This window comes from Psammomys obesus, unplaced genomic scaffold (assembly GCF_907164565.1).
Source record: "Psammomys obesus unplaced genomic scaffold, mPsaObe1.curated_primary_1811, whole genome shotgun sequence".
In the NCBI taxonomy this organism is placed as follows: Eukaryota; Metazoa; Chordata; class Mammalia; order Rodentia; family Muridae; genus Psammomys; species Psammomys obesus.
Genome location: NW_026596073.1, coordinates 23,721,771 through 23,742,574, shown reverse-complemented (window position 1 = coordinate 23,742,574; position 20,804 = coordinate 23,721,771). Strand labels below are relative to the sequence as shown.

Below are 20,804 nucleotides of genomic sequence, written 5' to 3'. Positions count from 1 at the left end.
CCATGTCTTTAGCCCCTAAGCAAAGAGTTGTTTTTTTTTTTAACTGAAATTACCCAATCTGTGTCTTAATGCACATGCAAAAATGTACTAGAAAGAGGTGCTTGTACTTCAACTCTCACCCTGATATAAAAATTTTAAGAAAGAAAATCTAAATTTTATGTTGCAGAATAATTTCAGTCACTAAACCATGTGTTGTTTGTTTTTGTTTTTGTTTTCTCCCCCACACCCCTCTATTATTTAGTCTGGTTGTTACGGAGATCTGATTTTTCCCTTTTCACGACAGGTATTTCAGATTAACCATGTATGAACTTTCCATGAAAACGATGTCAATGGAAGCACAGAAACAAATGGAAGTCCAGAAACAAATGGAAGCACAGAAGCGACGTTCACTTCAGAGAAATGCACCCGAACATTATCAGGTCACTGACAGAAAATTTTTCATTGACAGTTCCAACCAGAGTTTGACCAACATCCCGTCAGAGATTTTTTCATTAAAAGAAATAGAAGAAGTGCATCTGGAGAACAACCAGATTGTAGAAATCCCCCAGGATATTCAGTATTTAAAGAATATCAAGGTCCTTTACCTGCACAACAACAACCTAAAGAGTTTGTGCCCGGAGCTGAGGGAGCTGAGCAAGCTGGAGTTTCTGGACCTGAGTGACAACCCGCTGCTCAGCTGCTCCCTGCGGGTCATCAGCTGCCTCCGCACTCTCCGGGAGCTGCGGCTCTACCGCACTGGCCTGAAAGAGGTTCCCACGGTGATCTGCAAGGCCCTGCACCACCTGGAGCTTTTCGGACTGTCCGGGAACTACCTGGAGGCGCTGCCCAAGGAGATCGTGAACCAGGCGAAGCTCAGGGAGATCTACCTGAAACAGAACCAGTTCGTGTGTTTCCCTCAAGACCTCTGCGTCCTCTCCAACCTGGAGGTCATCGACCTGGACAATAACAAGCTGAAGGCCATCCCGGAAGAAATCAGTCAGCTGGAGAAGCTGCAGAAGTTCTACTTGGCGTCCAATAACCTGCCCCTTCTACCCGACACTCTGAGCCAGTGCAGCAAGCTGACGGTGCTAGATCTGACCCAAAACTCTCTGCACTCCCTCCCGTCCACCCTGGAGAAGCTGAGTTTGCTCACCGAGGTCGGTCTGAGCGGGAACCGGCTGGAGAAGATGCCGAGCCTCCTGTGCCGGTGGACATCGCTAATCCTGTTATACATGTCCAATATCGGCCTGCGTAGGCTGCAACGCAACTTCAAGCGCCTGGTCAACCTGCGCTTTCTGGATCTCAGTCAGAACTGCATGGAACACTTTCCCCTGCAGGTCTGCGCTCTCAAGAACCTGGAGATCCTGGCGTTGGATGACAACAAACTGGAACAGGTACTGTGTCTCTCCTCCGTCGTCAGTGGGAACACGGGCAGAGAAGCCACAGGGTGCTCACAGAATGGGGTATATAATGTAAGCTACCCAAAGCTGGGTGTGCCAGTGTAGACAACCCAAATTGGGATGCTTGCCAAACAGAGAAAGAAAAACAAGCCAAAACAACAACAACCCACCTTCCCCCCCCCCCCCCCCCCCACAAAACAGCATATTCATGGTTGAGCCCTACAAACTTACAAATACACAGGCCAGTGCCATGGCCCCCTGGGTAAAAGTGTGGCTGCCATAGGGTACTGCAGAGGCCTTCCACATCAGTTAGCAATCGGGAAAATGTCCTCGAGAACACGTTCCCAGGCCTGCTGAAAGCAATTTCACAAGTGTGGGTTTATCTTTCAGGTGTGTCCAGTTAAAACCAAACCTAGCCATCACGGAAGGATAGCGCACTAGCCTAACCGTGGCTGGAGTCATGAACGGTTGCTAGCCTTTTTTGAGAGAAACTTCAAGTTCTAAGAGGAGAGACTGGCATGAACTGTGCTTGCTAACAGAAGAAATCCCAGTTCACCCGGCCAACCAAACTGTGCCAGAGTGTAGACCTGTCCACAGATAGTATTGTGCTGAGCATGAAGTCTTCATGAACGATTCCTCAGAGTTGTTCTGATTACATTTTTTGCGCTTTTGTCCCCCTGCTCCCAACTCTCAACTTTGTCTAACTCTGTAACTCAAAGTCAGGGTATTCCCTCTGTGTGCAGTACGTGGCTTTCAACCAGCTCCTTACATCTCCTACCCGGAGACTCATCTGATTGGTTTCAGGCTCCTGAAGCATGGCCAGGAGCTCCTTCCTGTCCAGCTAAGTGTGAACACAGCTTTCAATAGGAACCTAAATGAATTTTACCTGTATAGCAAATTACTGTTAAAAGAGAAAGCAAAAACAGAGTATTCAACCCAAAATGGTCAATTATAGCACCATAAATGATTGTTTCAAGTTGATGCTCCGTAGATTCTCTGCATCCAGATTTTTCAGTTTTTATAAATGTATGTGTATGTGTGTATGGATGGATGGATGGGTTCATGATATGATCTGTGTACATGGGTATATGTGCCACAGCACACATACGGGACTCAGACGACAACTTTGTGGAGTCAATTTTTGCCTTCAACCTTTGTGTGGATTCTGGAAGTGGAACTCAGGCCAACACCAAATACATTTACCCCCGAGCCACTGCACCAGGCCCTGTGTGTCTACATTTATTTTCATTGTGTATTAACATGAATTGATGAAAGGAAATACGAGGTCTTGAAAATCCTGGACAAAGAATGGAGACCTGTGAACAGTCAGGATGCTTTGAAAATGAAAAGCTAAGCCAGGGTGTTAAGGCAACAACAATGAGAGTAGAACTACCAGGTTGTAGTGACAGATTAGGTGGAAAAGTCTTTCCCTGTTGTTTTTTATTTCATTGAATTCAGCTGCTTGGTATTGAGGGGGAGCCAAGCACCTCATGAAGAATTTTTAAATTGCTAAGACTTAAACATGGTTTCTCTGGCGATCAACTTGATTTGATTTATTTTTTTATTTTTATTTTTAAAAATGTTTTATTTTTATTAATTACAGTTAATTCACTTTGTATCTCACTTGTAGCTCCCTCTCTCTTCCCCTCCAACCCCCACCCTTCCTCTCTCTTCTCCACCCATGCCCCTCTCCCAGTCCACTGATGGGGAGGTCCTCCTCCCCTTCTTTCTGATCCTAGTCTATCAGGTCTCATCAGGACTGGCTGCATTCTCTTCCTCTGTGACCTGGTAAGGCTGCACCCCCATGAGAGGGAGGTGATCAAAGAGCCAGCCACTGAGTTCATATCAAAGACAGTCCCTGTTCCCCTTACTAGGGAACCCACTTGGACACTGAACTGTCATGGGCTACATCTGTGGAGGGGTTCTAAGTTATCTCCATGAATGGTCCTTGGTTGGGGTATCAGTCTCAGAATAGATCCCTGGATTTGATTTTTTTTAAGTCAATAAATAAGCTGGGCTTGGTAACCTATACCTATACTCCCAGTTCTTGGGAAATAAAGGGAAGAGAATCAGAAGGTTGAGGTCACTCTCAGCTACATAGCAAGTTCCAGGCTACATGAGTTCCTGTCTCAAAAGAACAGAAACAAACTAACAACCCCATGCAAATTTTTAAAAAATGGAGATATTTGTAGCAGCTTTAGAAAAATAAGCCATCTTACATTTAAAAAAAGGTTTTTGAGAGATTCTAGTTCTGCAGAACTTTTACAGAAATTTAGTTTATTTTTATGGTCTGCTTTCTTTTTTTTCCAACCATAAATGGTCACCATTTCCCTAGTGATGAGCTATAGAAAGGCATGGGGATAGGGGTCCTGAGCAGCTCTGCAGTGTAACCGAAGTGGCAAGGAGGACAGCACAGATGAGACAGACACAGAGAAATGAGGAAGGTGTTCCCACTTAAGAGTGAAGTCAGAAAAAGGAGTATGCAAGTTAAGAAATTATTGAGGCCTTCCAAGATGGCAATGACCAGTGTGTGCCATATCTAAGGGGCAGAAGATCAGACACTGTGAAACCAGTGAGTAAACAGATGACTGAATCCAAAATACTGATGGTCAGATTCAGGTTCCCCATGGCCATCCCCCTGGTCCTGAAGTCACTAACAATGAGCCCCCTGCTCTTTCCAAATACTCAAGCAAGTGCAAGCCCTCAGTTCCACTCCAGTATCAGCTACACCTCAGATCCTTCCTGCTCCCTGAGGGCAGCCTCTCGATTCCCAGAACAGCATCCCAACCCCTGTGGAGACCAAGTAGACAATAAAATCATGGAATCCTGGATCCAAGATGGTAGAGCCCAGACAAATCTGAGTCTCAAGAGCACACGTCTGTTAGGCCGGTAAATCACAGCTGCCACCTGAGGCACCTGTGCCCACAACTGCCTTCTGAGATACCTTTGCCCACACATCTGTTCTTTAAGACATCAGCACCAGTGTCCCTGCCCTTTGAGGTACCCATGCCCATGCCTTGCCTTCCCAAACACCCACTCTAGCGTGACTGCATGCAAAATGCCAGCACCCATTCATGTTTCCCTGGACTTCTCTTGCCATCCTGAGGACTACTCCAGACTCCAGAGACTGGAAATCCAGTCTTTGGTACAATTCTTTGAGTTGAGACCAAAGAATTGGTCTCAACTGGTCCTCATCTGATCATAAAGGCTCAAGAAACCCAGCAGGTTTCAGGAACAAACAGCCAAGGCTACGGACAACAAGATGGCTAAAGGCCAGCCTAAGAACACAATCAACAAAAACCAGGACATCATGACTCTGCCAGAAACCCTGAAAACAGTGGATGCTCTAATGCAGCTGAAACAGAGGGATCTGACCTTAAATCTATGCCTATGCATAAAGAAGAAATGGATAAATCCCTCAAAGAAATACAGGAAAATACAACCAACAAGTAGAGGCCAGTGACAACAAACAGGAAACCAAAATCAAACAGGAGAAGGAAATGAATAAAACTGTTCAGGACCTGAAAACGGAATTAGAATCAATAAAGAAAACACAAACTGAGAAAACCCTGGAGAGAAGAGATCAGGAATCACAGAGGTAAGCATCACCAACAGAATACAAGAGATGGAGGAAATAATCTCAGATGTTGAAGGTACAATCAAAGAAACTGATACATCTCTCAAAGAAAATACTAAAATGGAAAAATTTATGACACAAAACATCCAAGAAATCAAGGCACCATGAAAAGAAGAAATGTAAGAATAGGCATAGACAAAAAAAGAAGATTCCAAGCTCCAAGGACCAGAAAATATTTTCAAGAAAATCATAGAAGAAAATTTCCCCAACCTAAAGAAAGAGATACCCTTAAACATACAAGAGACTTACAGAACACCAAATAGACTAGACCAGAAAAGAAATTCCTCATGTCACATAACAATCAAAACATTAAATCTACAGAACAAAGAAAAAAATATTAAAAGCTGAAAGGGAAAAAGGCCAAGTAACATATAAAGGTAGACCTATCAGAATCATACCTGACTTTTCAACGGAGACTGTGAAAGCCAGAAGAGCCTGGGCAGATGTCATGTAGACAGTAAGAGACCACAGATGCCAACCCAGACTACTATATCCAGCAAAACTTTCAGTCACTATAGATGGAGAAAACAAGATATTCCATGACAAAACCAAATTTAAACAATTTATGTGCACCAACCCAGCCCTACAGAAGATACAAAAAATAAACAAACAAAACTTCAACCCAAGGAGGCTAACTATACCCAAGAAAATACAGGATACAGATAACTTCACAAAAGCAAAACAAGAAGAAAACAAGCACACAAACACACTATCATCACCAACTCCACAATAAGAGGAACTAACAGTCACCTGTCACTATTATCTGTCAACATCAATGGACTCAACTCTCCAGTAAAAAGACACAGGCTAACGGAATAGTTGCCGACACAGGATCCAATATTCTGATGCATACAAGAAAGACACCTCAGCAAAAAAGATAGACACTGCCCCAGAGTAAAGGGCTGGAAAAAGGTTTTCCAAGAAAAAGGGCCCAAGAAGCAAGCTGGAGTAGCCATCCTAATATCTAAAGAGATGGGGACATTCTCATCAAAGAAAAAAATCTACCAAGAGGACATCATAATCCTGAACATCTATGCCCCAAATACAAGGGCACCTGAATTGGTAAAAGAAACATTATTGAAGCTTAAATCACATATTGATCCCAACACATTCATAGTGGAAGACTTCAACACTCCACTCTCACCAATGAACAGAGCCTCAAGACAGAAGCTAAATAGGGGGAAAAAATGAAGCTAACAGAGGTCATGAATCAAATCGACCTAATAGCTGTCTACAGAACTTTTCACCCAAACACAAAGGAATATACTTTTTTCTCACCACCACACAGAACCTTCTCCAAAACTGATCACATAGTTGGTCACAAAGCAAATTGAATTAACCCAATGTTCTTTATCAGATCACCATGGATTGAAGCTAGACTCCAGCAACAACAGAAACAACAAAAAGCCTACACACTCGCAGAAACTGAGTAACACCCTGTTCAGTGATCACTGGGTGAGGGAAGAAATAAACACACAAATTAAACTTCCTAAAATTCAATGAAAATGAAGGTACAACTTACCCAAACTTAAGTGGATACCATGAAAGCAGTGCTATAAGGAAAGTTTATAGCACTAAGTGGCTTCATAAAGTTATTGGAAAGAGTGCATGCTGGCAGCTTAACCTATCACCTGAAAGCTTTAGAAAAAAGAAGAAGAAGAAGAAGAAGAAGAAGAAGAAGAAGAAGAAGAAGAAGAAGAAGAAGAAGAAGAAGAAGAAGAAAATGCACCCAAGAGGAGTAGACAGCAGGAAATAATCAAACTCAGGGCTGAAATCAATAAATTAGAAACAGAGAGCAATACAAAGAATCAACAAAACCAAGTGCTGGTTCTTTGAGAAAATCAACAAGACAGACAAACCCTTAGCCCAATTAACTAGAAGGCAGAGGGAGAGTATCCAAATTAACAAAATCAGAAATGAAAAGGGGGACATAACAGCAAACACTGAGGAAATCCGAAGAATCATTAGGTCTTACTTCAAAAATCTATCTTCCATGAAATTAGAAAATGTAAAGGAAATTGGCAATTTTCTTAATATATTTCATCTATCAAAGTTAAATCAAGAGCAGGTAAACAGTTTAAACAGCTGTATAACCCCCAAGGAAAGAGAAGCCATCATCAAAGATCTCAAAAAAAAAAAAAACAAAAAAAAAAAAAAAAAAAAAACAGGGCCAGATGGTTTTAGCACAGAATTCTTCTATCAAAGAAGAGCTAACACCAATACTCCTCAAACTATTCCACAAAATAAGAAACAGAAGTAACATTACCAAACTTATTCTATGAAGCCACAGTCACTCTGATATCTAAACCATACAAAGACTAAACAACAACAACAAAAATTCAGACCAATCTCCCTTATGAACACTGATGCAAAAACACTCAATATGATACTTGCAAAATGAATTCAAGAACCCATCAAACACATCATCCACCATGATCAAGTAGGCTTCATCCCAGGGATTCAGGGATGGTTCAACATACAAAAATCCATCAATGGAATCCACCATATAAACAAACTGAAAGAAAAAAAAATCATATCAACATCTCATTAGATACAGAAAAAGCCTTTGACAAAATCCTACACCCCTTCAGGATAAAAGTCTTGGAGAGATCAGGGATATAAGACCCAAACCTAAACATAATAAAGGCTATATACAGCAAGCTGATAGCCAACATCAAACTAAATGGAGAGAAACTCAAAGCATTCCCACTAGAATTAGGGACAAGGTTGCCCACTCTCTCTATATCTCTTCAATATAGTACCATAAGTCTTAGCTAGAGCAATAAAACAACTAAAGAAGATCAAAGGAATACAAATCAGAAAGGAAGAAGTTAAAGTATTGCTGTGCACAGATAATATGATAGTATACATAAGCAACCCCAAAAATTCCACCAGAAAACTCCTGCAGTTGATGAGCTTTTTCAAAGTGGTTAGATACAAGACTAAAAAAAAAAAAAAAAAAAAAAAAAAAAAAAAAAAAAAAAAAAAAAAATCAGCTCTCCTGTATACAAATGACAGGCTGAGAAAGAAACTGGGGAAACCACACCCTTCACAACAGCCACAAATAATATGAAGTAGGAGGACCTTTAACCAATCAAGTCAAAGGCCAGTATGACAAAAACTTCAAGTCTCTGAAGAAAGAAATTGAAAAAGATACCAGAAGATGAGAAGATCTCCCACACTCATGGATTGGTAGGATTAACATAGTGAAAAAAAAGTATTACCAAAAGCAGTCTACAGAGTCAATGCAATCCCACACAATTGAAATTCTAAACTTCATATGGAAAAAAAAAACAAAAACCCAGAATAGCTAAAACAATCCTTTACAATAATGGAACTTCTGGAGGTATCTCATACCTGACCTAAAGCTATACCACAGAGCAATAGTGATAAAAACTGCATGGTACTGGCATAAAAATAGACTGGTTGATCAATGGAATTGAATTGAAGACCCAGAAATAAACCCACACACCTATTGCACATCTGATTTTTGACAAAGGGGCCAAAACTATACAATGGAAAAAAGACAACATCTTCAATAAATGGTGCTGTTCTAACTAGGTATCTACATGTAGAAAATGCAAATAAATCCATATTTCTCGCCCTACACAAAACCCAAATCCACCAAATCTTCTAGAAAAGAAAGTGGGGAAGAGCCTTGAACTCATTGGCACAGGAGTCAGTTTCCTGAACAGAACACCAACAGCTCAGGTTCTAAGATCTACAATTAATAAATGGGGCCTCATGAAACTAAAAAGCTCCTGTAAAGCAAAAGATACTGTCAACACAACAAAATGACAGCCTACAGACTGGGAAAAGATCTTCACCAATCCTACATCTAACAAAGGGCTAATGTCCATATATAAAGAACTCAAGAAATTAAACACCAACCAACTCAATAATCCAATTTACAAAATGAGATACAGAGCTAAACAGAGACTTCTCAACAGAGGAATCTCGAATGGTGGAGAAGCACATAAAGAAATGCTTAACTTTCTTAGTCATCAGGGAAATGCAAATCAAAATGACTCTGAGATTCCATCTTATACTTGTCAGAATGGCAAAGATCAAAAACTCAAGTGAGAACACATGCTGGCGAGGATGTGGAGAAAAGAGCACATTCCTCTATTGCTGGTGGGTGTGCAACTTGTTCAACCTCTCCAGAAATCAATCTGGCGCTTTCTCAGACAATTAGGAATAGTGCTATCTCAAGACCCAGCTATACCACTCTTGGTCATACACCCAAAAGATGTTCTATCAAACAACAAGGACATTTGCTCAACCATGTTCTTAGCCACTTTATTATGAATAGCCAGGAATGGAAACAACATAGATGTCCCTCAACCAAAGAATGGATACAGAAATTGTGGTACATTTCCATAATGGAATACTGCTCAGCCATTAAAAACAAGGAAATTTTTGGTTCTGTTGCTCTCCTTGTGGAGTTCCTATCCTCTCCAGATCTTACTGTTTCCCACTTCTTTCATAAGATTCCCTGCACTCTGCCCAAAGGTTGCCTATAAGTCTCAGCATCTGCACTGATAGTCTGCAGGGCAGAGCCTTTCAGAGGTCCTCTGTGTCAGGCTCCTGACTTGTTCCCTCTTTTCTACTTCTTCTGATGTCCATCCTCTTTGCCTTTCTGGTTAGGAAAGCAAAAAATCTGAGCATAAGGGTCTTTCCTGAGACTGATACTCCAACCAAGGACTATGCATGGAGATAACCTAAGGCCCCTGCACAGATGTAGCCCGTGGCAGTTCAGTATCCAAGTGGGTTCCATTGTAATAGGAACAGGGACTGTCTCTGACATAAACTGATTGGCCTACTCTTTAATTACCTCCCTCTGAGGGGGAAGCAGCATTACCAGGCCACAGAAGAAGACACTGTAGCCACTCCTGCTGAGACCTAATTGACTAGGATCAGAAGGAAGGAAAAGAAGTCCTCCCCTATCAGTGGACTTGGGGAGGGGCATGCATGCAGACGGTGGAGGAAGGGAGGGATTGGGACAGGAGGAAGGAGGGAACCACAGGGGGGATACAAAGTGAATAAAGTGTAATTAATAAAGTATTTAAAAAAACAAGGAAATTATGAAATTTGCCAGCAAATGGATGGAACTAGAAAAGATCATTCTGAGTGAGGTAACCCAGACCCAGAAAGACACACATGGTATGGTAGATTTTAGTCATACAATACAAGATAGAAATATTACAATGCATAGACCCCAAGAAGATAAGTAACAAGGAGGACTCAGGGGAGGACACGTAAATCTCACTCAGAAGGGGAAATAGAACAGACAGAGGTAGTGGTTGAAGAGTGGGAACAAGGTAGAAGAGGGAGTGCAGAGAGCAATAGGGGTGGAATCAGACCTGGGGAGAGTAGGGGCAGGAGCACAGAAGACCTGCAGAGAAAAGAGAAATGGCGGGCAGGAGCATCTCTGCGACAAGCTGCAGACCTAAATCAGAACAGGCCCACAGGAGGATATGAGGGGGACTCTAGCTAAGACTCCTAGAAGATGGGACCATGGAAACTGAAGAGCACACCCTTTATCTAGACAAGACTCCTAGTGGATGGAGGAGACCACCAACCCAACCACTAAAACCTCAATCCAAAATTTACCCTACCTACCAGACCTGCAGGGACAAAGACAGACAGACAGAGTAGAGGTTGAGGGAACATCCAACCAATGCCAGGCCCAACCGTAAGACCCACCCATCAAGAAAGCCAACCCCTATCACAGTTAAGGATACTCCGGTATGTTTGCAGACAGAGCCTATCAGAGTTGTCCTCTTAGAGGATCTGCCCAGCAACAGCTTGAAACAGATGCTGAGACTCACAGCCAAACATTGGGTGAAGCATAGGGAATCTACTGGAAAAAAGGGGGAGAAGAATATATGGACCTAGAGGTGACAAAAGCTCCACAAAAAAGACCATCAGAGCCAATAAACCAGAGCCCAGAGGGGGCTATAGAGTCTGAAACACCAACCAAGGACAATGTATGGTCTGGACCTAGGTCATCTACTTATAAATAGCCTATGGGAAGCTTAGGCTTCATGTGGGCCCACTAGTTAGGGGAATGGGGGATATCTCTGACGTGGACTATGTTGCCTGCTTTTTGATCACTTCCCCCTGATGGGACTTCCCTACCAGGCCACAGGGGAGGAAGATGAGCTCAGTTCTCATGTGACTAGATGAGCTGGGGTGTCTGGATAAGGGGGCTCCTCTATTCTGAGGAATAGGGGAGAGGGGATGCAGGAGGGAGGGCGGGACTGGGAAGAGAGGAGGAAGGGCCCTATGACTGAGATGCAAATTGAATTAATTAATAAAAAAGAAATTATTGAGTACACATCTAGAATTTTCTTTCTAACAATAAAGGAAAGCATATTTGTTGTCCAGTGAGTAGGGTGTTTATATAAGTTAGAGTAAGATTTTTCCATGAAATTCTAGAGGACCAGAATGAGAAAAGTAGTAAAACTGACAATGATTCGAACCGTGGCTTAATAAGAATTTCCACTTAAAGTGATGCTCTTTTCTATCCTGGAAGTGGTGAGGAAAAGAGGGCTGTATAGCTAGCTAGGAGCACATTCAGCCACTGTATCGGAAGGCTAGAACACAGGATCTTCTTAAGGCTTTCTTTTAAAGTCTGGTAGTTTGCAAAATAACCACTTAACTCCCAAATAAGGCAGAAAAGCCTTGGTGTTCAAAAGAAGGCAAAACATAACAAGATGGATCCCAGTATCTACAGGAAACATCCTAATTAGAAACACTGACATGTGTTTGTTTCCAACTGAGTTCAACAAAAGTTTCAAAATTGTCAGGTGAAAGACCTTGGGACCAAAGAAGCAGATGTCGCTAAATGTGTCAACTCCAAGAAATAAATGTATTACAAATATTATTGTACAATATTCCATATAATTATAGTGCCTTTTCTTCCAACAGTATCAAGAATTTGACATTCCCTAAGGAGCTCATTTACAATGAAGCAACATAAATTGACCCAACTTGTAAAAAAACAGGGGGGAGGCAGTGTTAGCAATGGCCAAGGTCTGACCCTATGTTTTCAGGTTCTTGGACTTCTCATCCAAAGATTTGAAAATGAGAGCCCACACCAATTTATAAAAGAAGCAAGGTGATCTCACTGTAGCAAAGTGATGAAACAGAATATAGACAACAGCAGTGAGGGTGCTCATTCATTGCTCGGGGGGGGGGGGTGTCCAGGTTTTCTGAGCTTGCTAGGTGCATTGTTTGGAGAGGGATGTGTGTACATAATGTTTGAAGGTGAAAAAGCAGAAGAGATGTGCTTTACCCCAAACCAAATACATGTGGAACCCCAGACTGCTGGTCTGCAAACACGTGGTAAATTAACTAGTACTTATGTAAACGATATAGTAAGATATAGATGCTGTCCATTGCTAAGCACCTCTACTTTTTGTTTAGCAACTTGTTTCAAAGCCAAAAACTCAACTTTTTTTTTTTTTAAATTCTTGTCATAAAGCCAGGTAAATTCAGTGCTGGGTGTTTATATACAACTTTTTGACAGTGATGTCACTATTGGTAAACTACTACCTCCAGACCACCCAGGGAACTTATTTTTGAGTGTTTAAAAACAAGCTCAACCTTAACTTTAGCCTTTTGGAATACTTCCAGTTACCATCGTCTCTGGGCTCACTTTCAAAACTGAAGACACTTGGGCTCACAGGAAATTACTTCCAGACCTTCCCAGAGGAAATCTTTTCCCTACCATCTCTGGAGAAATTACACTTTGGACAAGACCAGGGATGCAAACTTTCCATACTGCCAGAAAACATCAACATACTGCAGGTAAGCCCTTCCCAGTGAACAGCGGAGAAGCCATGCCACCCCCACCCCACTGACAGCAGAGAGCATGGGGCAATGTCTCCTTCATTGTGTAAAGGATGAATCTGCAATAGATTTTTCGGTCCCAGGGTGTTTCACATTTTGAGCCTCTCGCTGTTACTGTGTAAAGCCCCCACGTCTACTGTGCTTGTTATTCAATGTCTTTTAAAAAAAAAAAAGATATCATTTATTTATTCTGACAGTTTCATACATATATACAATGCATCTTCATCCAATCCACCCCAACTTCCTTGCTTATCCCCCCAAGATAACCCTCAATACATCTGTCTCTGTCTCAGGGTTACGATTGCTGTGATGAAACACCATGACCAAAAGCAACTTGGGGGAGGAAAGGGTCTGTTTCACTCGAAGTTCCACATTAGTTCATCGTCAAAAGCTGTGAAGGTGGGAACTCAGGCAGGGCAGGAACCTGCAGGCAGTAGCTGATGCAGAGGCCATGGAAGGATGCTGATTACTGGCCTTGCTTCTCATGGCTTGCTCAGTATGCTTTCTTATAGAACCCAGGACCGCCAGGCCAGGGATGGCACCATCTACAATAGGCTGGGCCCCTCCCCCATGGTCACGAATTAAGAAAATGCCCCTACCGCTGAAAGTTATGGAGGCATTTTCTTAATTATTGTTCTCTCCTTTTAGACATCTCTAGTTTGTGTCAGCACCCCTCCAACCTTCATGTCCATTTCTTTTCTTTAAAACAACACCACTGTGTCCATTACTGCTGCTGGCTAGAATGATGTCTGACCTTCATGGGATTTGATCTTGGGCAGGTCTTGTGAGACAACCACAGCTTCTGTGAATTCATAAGTTATGTCATGTCCAGAAGACAGCACTTCACAGCACTCCCTCTCCCCCCATCTTCTACCTTTCTTTCTACCTCCTCTTCTATTACAGTCCCAAGTTTGATGGGATTGATATTGATGTCCTATTTAGGACACTTAAATCCACTTTTCAGCCATTTGACCAGCTATGAGTCTTTACATTGACTGTTGTCCACTACAGAAAAAAAAGCTTCTCTGGCCAAAGTTGAGGGCAGAACTAATCTGTGGGATAAATCTAAGCATTATAAAGACAATTGACAACAAGAGCATTTAGAAAAACAACAGTAATAGTTTCTTCACTAAGCACCTATGACCTCTACAGCCACAGGCTTTTGACTAGGTTTATAGTACCAGGTATACATTCCCTCCTGTGAAGTAGACCTTAGAGTCTAGCAGAAAGCTCTTGGTTACCCCCATAAGTTTCATGCCACCATTGACTTGGTGGCTCTTCAATATGTCTTTCTACTGTATTTCGGTATGTTTTGTAGAAATTGACTCATACCATTTTCTATTTAACTTATATCTCTCATAAGTAACCCCTTGATAATGACATTGTTTAGATGTTAATACAGTGACTCACAGTATTCTACTTTTCATGCATAAATGGACACTAAATCCAATGGCTTTACTCAAAAGCAATTATATTGCCTGATATTAATTCTGTAAATAAATTCTATAAATTTCTTTTGTCATTGGGACCAATACACCTCACTAGGAGTAAAACCATCCAAGGAGGTATTGGTTTATTTCAGCTCACATTGGAGGGATTTCAGTCCACTGCAGTGGGAAAAGCATCATGGCAGGAGTGGCTTTGTCAATGGCAGCAGGAAGGTGTGGCAGAGGTTCCTTAATCCTGGCAGAAAGGAAGCCAAGAGAGCTAGACAAAAGCTAGGTGCAGGTGTGACCTCCAAAGGCTTGTGTGTACGGGCTTGATTCTACCAGTCAGGCCCACTTCTCAAAGGCTTGATCAGCTTCAAGAAGCACCACGAATAGGGAAATAGGCAATGAAAACATGAGCCTTGAGGGAAATTTCAGATCCAAACAACAAGCATGTTTCTTCCCTTGTCCCAGCTCTCAGGAATGGACGAACATGCGCGCGCGCGCACACACACACACACACACACACACACATACACACAGGTAAGTCTGGTTATTGAAATTCAATTATCAACATAAGTATCTTCACCATACACTATCATGTTATGGCAGAATCTTAAAGAACTATACATAGAAAACAACGATCTGGAACAGCTGCCAGAATCCTTGGGGTCAATGCCAAACCTGGAAGTTCTTGATTGCCGCCATAATCGTCTTAAGGAGCTCCCAAATGCCATTTGCCATGCTCGAGGTAAGGTACTTCCTAGATCCACACACCAGCAGAATGAGGCCCATATTTCCCATGAATCACTCCCTTGTCATATGAAAGACGAGTTTCAGAGTCCTATACCATCACATACTTACAAGCTCACCAGCAACACGGGGGGGAGCCAGGTGCATCAATACTTGTGTAGCTGAGAGTCCTGCCAAGGTAGTTTATACTCTGAATGAAACAGAGAAGCAAATAGCAGTTGCTAAGAAAATTAGTATGCAGCTGGGCATGGTGGCACATGCCTATAATCCCATCACTCAGGGAAGCAGAGGCAGGTGGATCTCTGTGAGTTTGAGGCCAGCCTGGTCTACAAAGTGAGTCCTGGACTGCCAAGACTACACAAAGAAACCTTATCTTGAAAAATAAACATAACAAGAAAGAAGGAAGGAAGGAAGGAAGGAAGGAAGGAAGGAAGGAAGGAAGGAAGGAAGGAAGGAAGAAAGGAAGGAAGAAAAGAAGGAAGAAAAGAAGGAAGGAAGGAAGGAACAAGGAAAGAAGATTAGTATACAGCCACCATCAGCAGAAACTGAGTGCATATGATTTGACTGCATTTGGAGTTGGGGTGCTGATGTAAATATTTATGTAGGTTACTAAATCATTTGAATGAAAGATAAATTACTGACCCAGAATGATGAACAAATCAACAAATAGGATTTTTAAATTACATGATCGACTTAGAAAAGATAATCACTTTTGATGCCAAGCACTCAAGTATTGTCTGACTGCAGCCTTCCTTAGCTGTTTAGCAATTCAGCCTCCCATTTAGCAAGAATGGACTGGGCCCTCCTAGGTTGTGGAAGAGCAGACACAGATAAGATGGAAGAAGCAGCCATGGCTTCTGTGCCTGCCGGATGCTCCATCCACTTACCAGTGGGTCTCACCTGGGTAAGTTTAGGTACTGAGATTCTAAGCTAAATGAACCAATTAAAATGAAAATCGTTCCAGGTCTGAGGGAGCTGTTGCTGGAGGACAACTTGCTTATCCGCCTGCCATCCGACCTTGACCACCTGATAAATCTTAAGGTCCTAACACTGACAAAAAATCCCATGCAAGACCCTCCAATGGAAGTGTGTGACCAAGGCAATGAAGCCATATGGAAGTACCTGAAGGAAAACAGAATTAAAAAACAAATGGCCACAAAGGTAGACTCAGCACAAATCCCCTTTTTAAAAATGTACTCTTAGACAATTTCTGTATGTATATGATGCATCTTGATAATGCTCACCCCAATCCCCTCCCCTTCCTCAGACCTCCTCTTGCTACTTAGCCTCTCTGGATCTGTGGGTTGTAGCATGATTATCCTTTACTTTATAGCTAATGTCCATTTATAAGTGAGTACATATCATGTTTGTCTTTCTAGGTCTGCATTACCTCAATCAGGATGATCTTTTCTAGTTCTATCATTTGCCTGAAAATTTCAGGATGTCCTTCTTTTTAATAGCTGAGTGGTATTCCATTGTGTAAATATACCACAATTTCTTTATCCATTCTTCTATTGAGGGGCATGTGGGTTGTTTCTAGTTTCTGGCTATTATAATAGAGCTGTAGTGAACATGGCTGAGCAAGTGTCTTTGTGTTAAGACTGAGCATCATTTGGGTATATGCCCAAGAATGGTATAGCTGGGCCTTAAAGTAGACTGAATCCTAATTTTGTAAGGAACTTCCATATTGATATCCATAGTGGCTATACTAATTTACACTCCCACCAGCAATGGAGGAGTGCTCCCCTTGCTCCACATCCTCACCAGCATGAGCTGTTCCTTGTGTTTTTTATCTTAGCTATTCTGATAGTGTAAGACAGAATCTCAAGGTAGTTTTGATTTGCATTTCCCTGATGGATAAGAATGTTGAACATTTCTGTAAGTGCTTCTCAGCCACTTGAGATTCCTCTGTCAAGAATTCTCTCTTATGTACCTCATTTTTAATTGGATTTTTGGTTTGTCGATGCTTAGTTTCTTGAGCTCTTTATATATGTTGGATATTAGCCCTCTGTCAGATATAGAGTTGGTGAAGATCTTTTCCCATTCAGTATGCTGCCTTTTCCTCTAAGGTATCTGTGTCCTTTGCTTTACAGAAACCTTTCAGTTTCATGAGTTCCCATTTATTAATCACTGATCCTAGTGCCTGCACTGTTGATGTTTTGTTCAGAAAGTTGTCTCCTGTGCCAGTGAGTTCAAGTGTATTCCTCACTTTCTCTCCTATCAGTTCAGAGTATCTGGTTTTCTGTTGAGGTCTTTAATCCACTTGGACTTGAGTTTTGTGCAGGGTGGTAGATGTGGGTCAATTTACATTCTTCTACATGCTGATGTCTAGTTAGACTAGCACATTTTGTTGATGATTCTTTCTTTTTTTCCATTGTGCATTTCTGGCTTTTCTATCAAAAATCTGGTGTTTGTGGGTGGGTAGATTTACTTATGGGTCTTTGATTTAATTTCATTGATCAACCTACTGTGTGGTTTCTATTACTATAACTTTGTAGTACAACTTGAGGTCAGGGACGGTGATGCCTCCCGAAGTTCTTTCATTATTCAGGACTGTTTTAGCTATCCTGGTGTCTTAGTTGGGGTTTTATTGCTATGAAGAGACTCCATGACTAAGGTGATGCTTTTTAAAATTTGTTTTGTTTGTTTTCTTCATTTTTTATTTTTTATTTTATGTGCATTGGTGTTTTTCCCTGGATGCATGTCTGGATGAGGGTGTCGGATCTTGGAGTTACAAACAGTTGTGAGGGGCCATGTGGGTGCTGGGAACTGAACCTGGGTCCTCTGGAAGAGCAGTCAGTGCTCTTAACTGCTGAGCAATCGCTCCAGCCCAAGGTAACTCTTATAAAGAAAAACATTTAACTGGGGCTGGCTTACAGTTTCAGAGGTTCAATCCATTATCTTCATGGCAGAAAGCATGGCAGTGCATAGGCAGACATGGTGCTGCAAGGGCCATCTTGATCCACAGGCAGCGGGAGGCTGTGTTTCACACTGGGTGGAGCTTGAGCATAGGAGCCCCCAAAGCCCTCCCCCACAGTGACACATTTCCTCCAACAAGGCCACACTTACTTCCAGCAAAGCCACACCTCCCAAAAGTGCCACTCCTCATGGGTCAAGCATTCAAATACAGGAGTCTTTGGGGCCATTCCTATTCAAACCACCACACTGGATTTTTTGTTTTTTCATTTTTTGTTGAGTATTGTACTTTCGAGGTCTGTAAAGAATTCTGTTAGAATTTTGATGGGGATTGAACTGAATCTATAGATTGTTTTGGGTAGAATGGCCTTTTTTACTATGTTACTCCTATAGATCCATGAACATGGGAGATCTTTTCATCGTCTGATACCTTCTTTAATTTCCTTTTTCAAAGACTTGAAGTTTTTATCATACAAGTCTTTCACTTGCTTGGCTAGAGTTACCCAGAAATATTTTATATTATGTGTGGCTACTGAGCAGGGTGTTGTTTCCCTGATTTCTTTCTCAGTCTGTTTTTCATTTGTGTGTAGGAGGGCTACTAATTTTTTTTAATTAATTTTATACCCAGACACTTCACTGATGAGGCTTATCAGCTGTAGGAGTACCCTGGTAGGTTTCTTTTTCTTTTTTTTTTTTTCTTTTTTTTTTCTTTTTTATTTATTCGTTTTACATCCCGGTCATAGCCCCCTCCCTCTTCTCCTCCTGGTCCCACCCTTCCCTCCTGTTTTTTTCTATCCCCATTCTTCTACTCTTCAGAGAAGAGAGATCCCCCCTGCCCCACACACACACCCCAGCTCATCAAGTTGCATCAGGACTGAGCACATCCTCTTCCCCTGTGGCCTGAAAAGGTAGCCCCACAAGGGGAAAGTAATCAAAAAGCAGGCAACAGAGTCCATGTGAGAGTCAGCCCTCATTCCCCTTACTAGGGAACCCATATAAGGACTGAGCTGCCCATCGACTACGTCTTTGTAGAAAGCCTGGGTCCAGTCCTTGCCTGGTGTTTCATTCTCCACAGGCCTGGTAGATTTTTTTTTATAATTGCTTATGTATACTAGCATATCATCTGCAAATAGTGATAGTTGGATTTCTTCCTTTCCAAATTGTATCGTCTTGATCTCCTTTGGTCATCTTATTGCTCCTGGTAAAACTTCGGTTACTATATTGAATAGATAGATAGAGACAGAGTGATAGCCTTGTCTTGTTCTGGATTTTAGGGGAATTGCTTTGAGTTTCTCCATTTAATTTGATCTGTAGCCTCTTAGAGTCTAAGGACATCTGTATAGGCCCTCTGGTTTTTGGAGTCTCCGTTGAGAAGTTGAGTGTAATTCTAATAGGTCTGTCTTTATATGTTACTTGGCCCTTTTCCCTTGCAACTTTTAATATACTTTTTTTTTTTTTTGCCCTGTATGTTTAGTGTTTTGATTATTATATGGTGAGGGGACTTTCTTTTCTGGCCTACTCCATTTGGTGCTTTGTACCTATGTAGACATGTTCTCCTTTCAGTTATGAGGGTTAAATTCAATGACCTGGAACTCAATACTTAGCCAAGGATATCCTTAAACTTCTGATCCTCTTAGCTCTATCTTCAAACTGCTATGCTTTTAGGCACAGACCACCAAACCAGCTTAAGCGGTATTAGGAATCAGTCACAGGACTCCATGTATACTTGGGCCAGCCCTCTACCAGCCAAAATCCTGATTGCCTTGAGACAAAGTCGCTCTGCCAACTTGAAGGACACCATTTCATTTAGGTTGGCTGGCCAGTGGGCTCTCCGGATTTGCCCAGTGTGCCATTCAGAGTTGGAAGTACAGGCATATTAAATATAGGGCATTGGGGATTTGAACTCAGGCCCTCACACTCACACAGCAGTGCTTTCATCCACTGCATGCCCTCAACCCTTCAACATGTTTTGAGGAATAAGCCACAGCCAGACCATAGCAATCATAACTCCAACTAATGCCGACTTGGGGGGGTCTATCTTGTTTTCAGATTCAGGCGTGGTGGCGTGGAATCATGGTGCGGAAAGGATTTGGGTCCTTTGAAGAGCTACTAAAAGCCCGAAAAAAGGGAAAAGGTTCCCCAAAAGATAAGAAAGGAAAGAAGGCTGAAAAAGGAAAACCTGCAAAGGAGAATAAAAAATAACTGTGTAAATGAATGTGACCAGACAATGGCCACACTAAAATTATCCATAGAATTGAGCTTCTTTGTAAAAAATAAAAAGTCTTAATTTTACTGAAATGTTTATGGACAGAATGATATGGCATCTGGGAACTGCTTCCATATAGCTTGTTCTAGAGACAAGGAGACGTGAGTGCAACTGAAGCAGCTGTGAATTGATGACCACAGAAGCACATGGGGGCGCCTGCATTATTCTGCAAAGTCACGGACTGACAAGGAGTCCATGGAAATATGCTGACATGCCCAAGCACCTTCCACCTGTGCTAACGTCATACATAATGCTAGCATGAAAACAAAACTAGGAAACTGCACTGTTGCCAACAACAGCACTTGACTCCGGTTTGATCAGCCGTGTGTGCATCATGGAATTCACTGCAACTGTGTCACACAGCTTTGAACAAACACCACTGCAGTCAAGACACAGGCTGCTCTTCACATTCTTCTGTAGCCACACTTCCCGCTATGTACCAAATCCTAACTTACCCTCCATTTTCCATCAAACAATACGGACCTGCAATTTTCTTAAAATTTTTATTATATTTATTTACTTTGTGTGTGTGTGTGTGTGTGTGTGTGTGTGTGTGTGTGTGTGTGTGT

General features: G+C 41.9%; 1 protein-coding gene across 1 annotated transcript; it reads left to right on the top strand.

Annotated features, from left to right (window-relative positions):
* Positions 1-323: 323 nt before the first annotated feature.
* Positions 324-20,171, top strand: Lrriq4 (leucine rich repeats and IQ motif containing 4). Its single transcript, XM_055626213.1, has 5 exons — positions 324-1,373; positions 12,658-12,831; positions 14,913-15,051; positions 16,018-16,214; positions 20,019-20,171. The coding sequence occupies exons 1-5, from the start codon at positions 324-326 to the stop codon at positions 20,169-20,171; spliced, it is 1,713 nt and encodes a 570-aa protein (XP_055482188.1).
* Positions 20,172-20,804: the final 633 nt, after the last annotated feature.

What these genes read in the sequence shown, in the direction of transcription:
- Lrriq4 (XM_055626213.1), top strand. Translation starts at nt 324, where the DNA reads ATGTCAATGGAAGCACAGAAACAAATGGAAGTCCAGAAACAAATGGAA. An exon ending in TGCCATTTGCCATGCTCGAG is followed by an intron (nt 15,052 to 16,017) that starts GTAAGGTACTTC and finishes AAATCGTTCCAG; the next exon opens with GTCTGAGGGAGCTGTTGCTG. An exon ending in AAAAACAAATGGCCACAAAG is followed by an intron (nt 16,215 to 20,018) that starts GTAGACTCAGCA and finishes TCTTGTTTTCAG; the next exon opens with ATTCAGGCGTGGTGGCGTGG.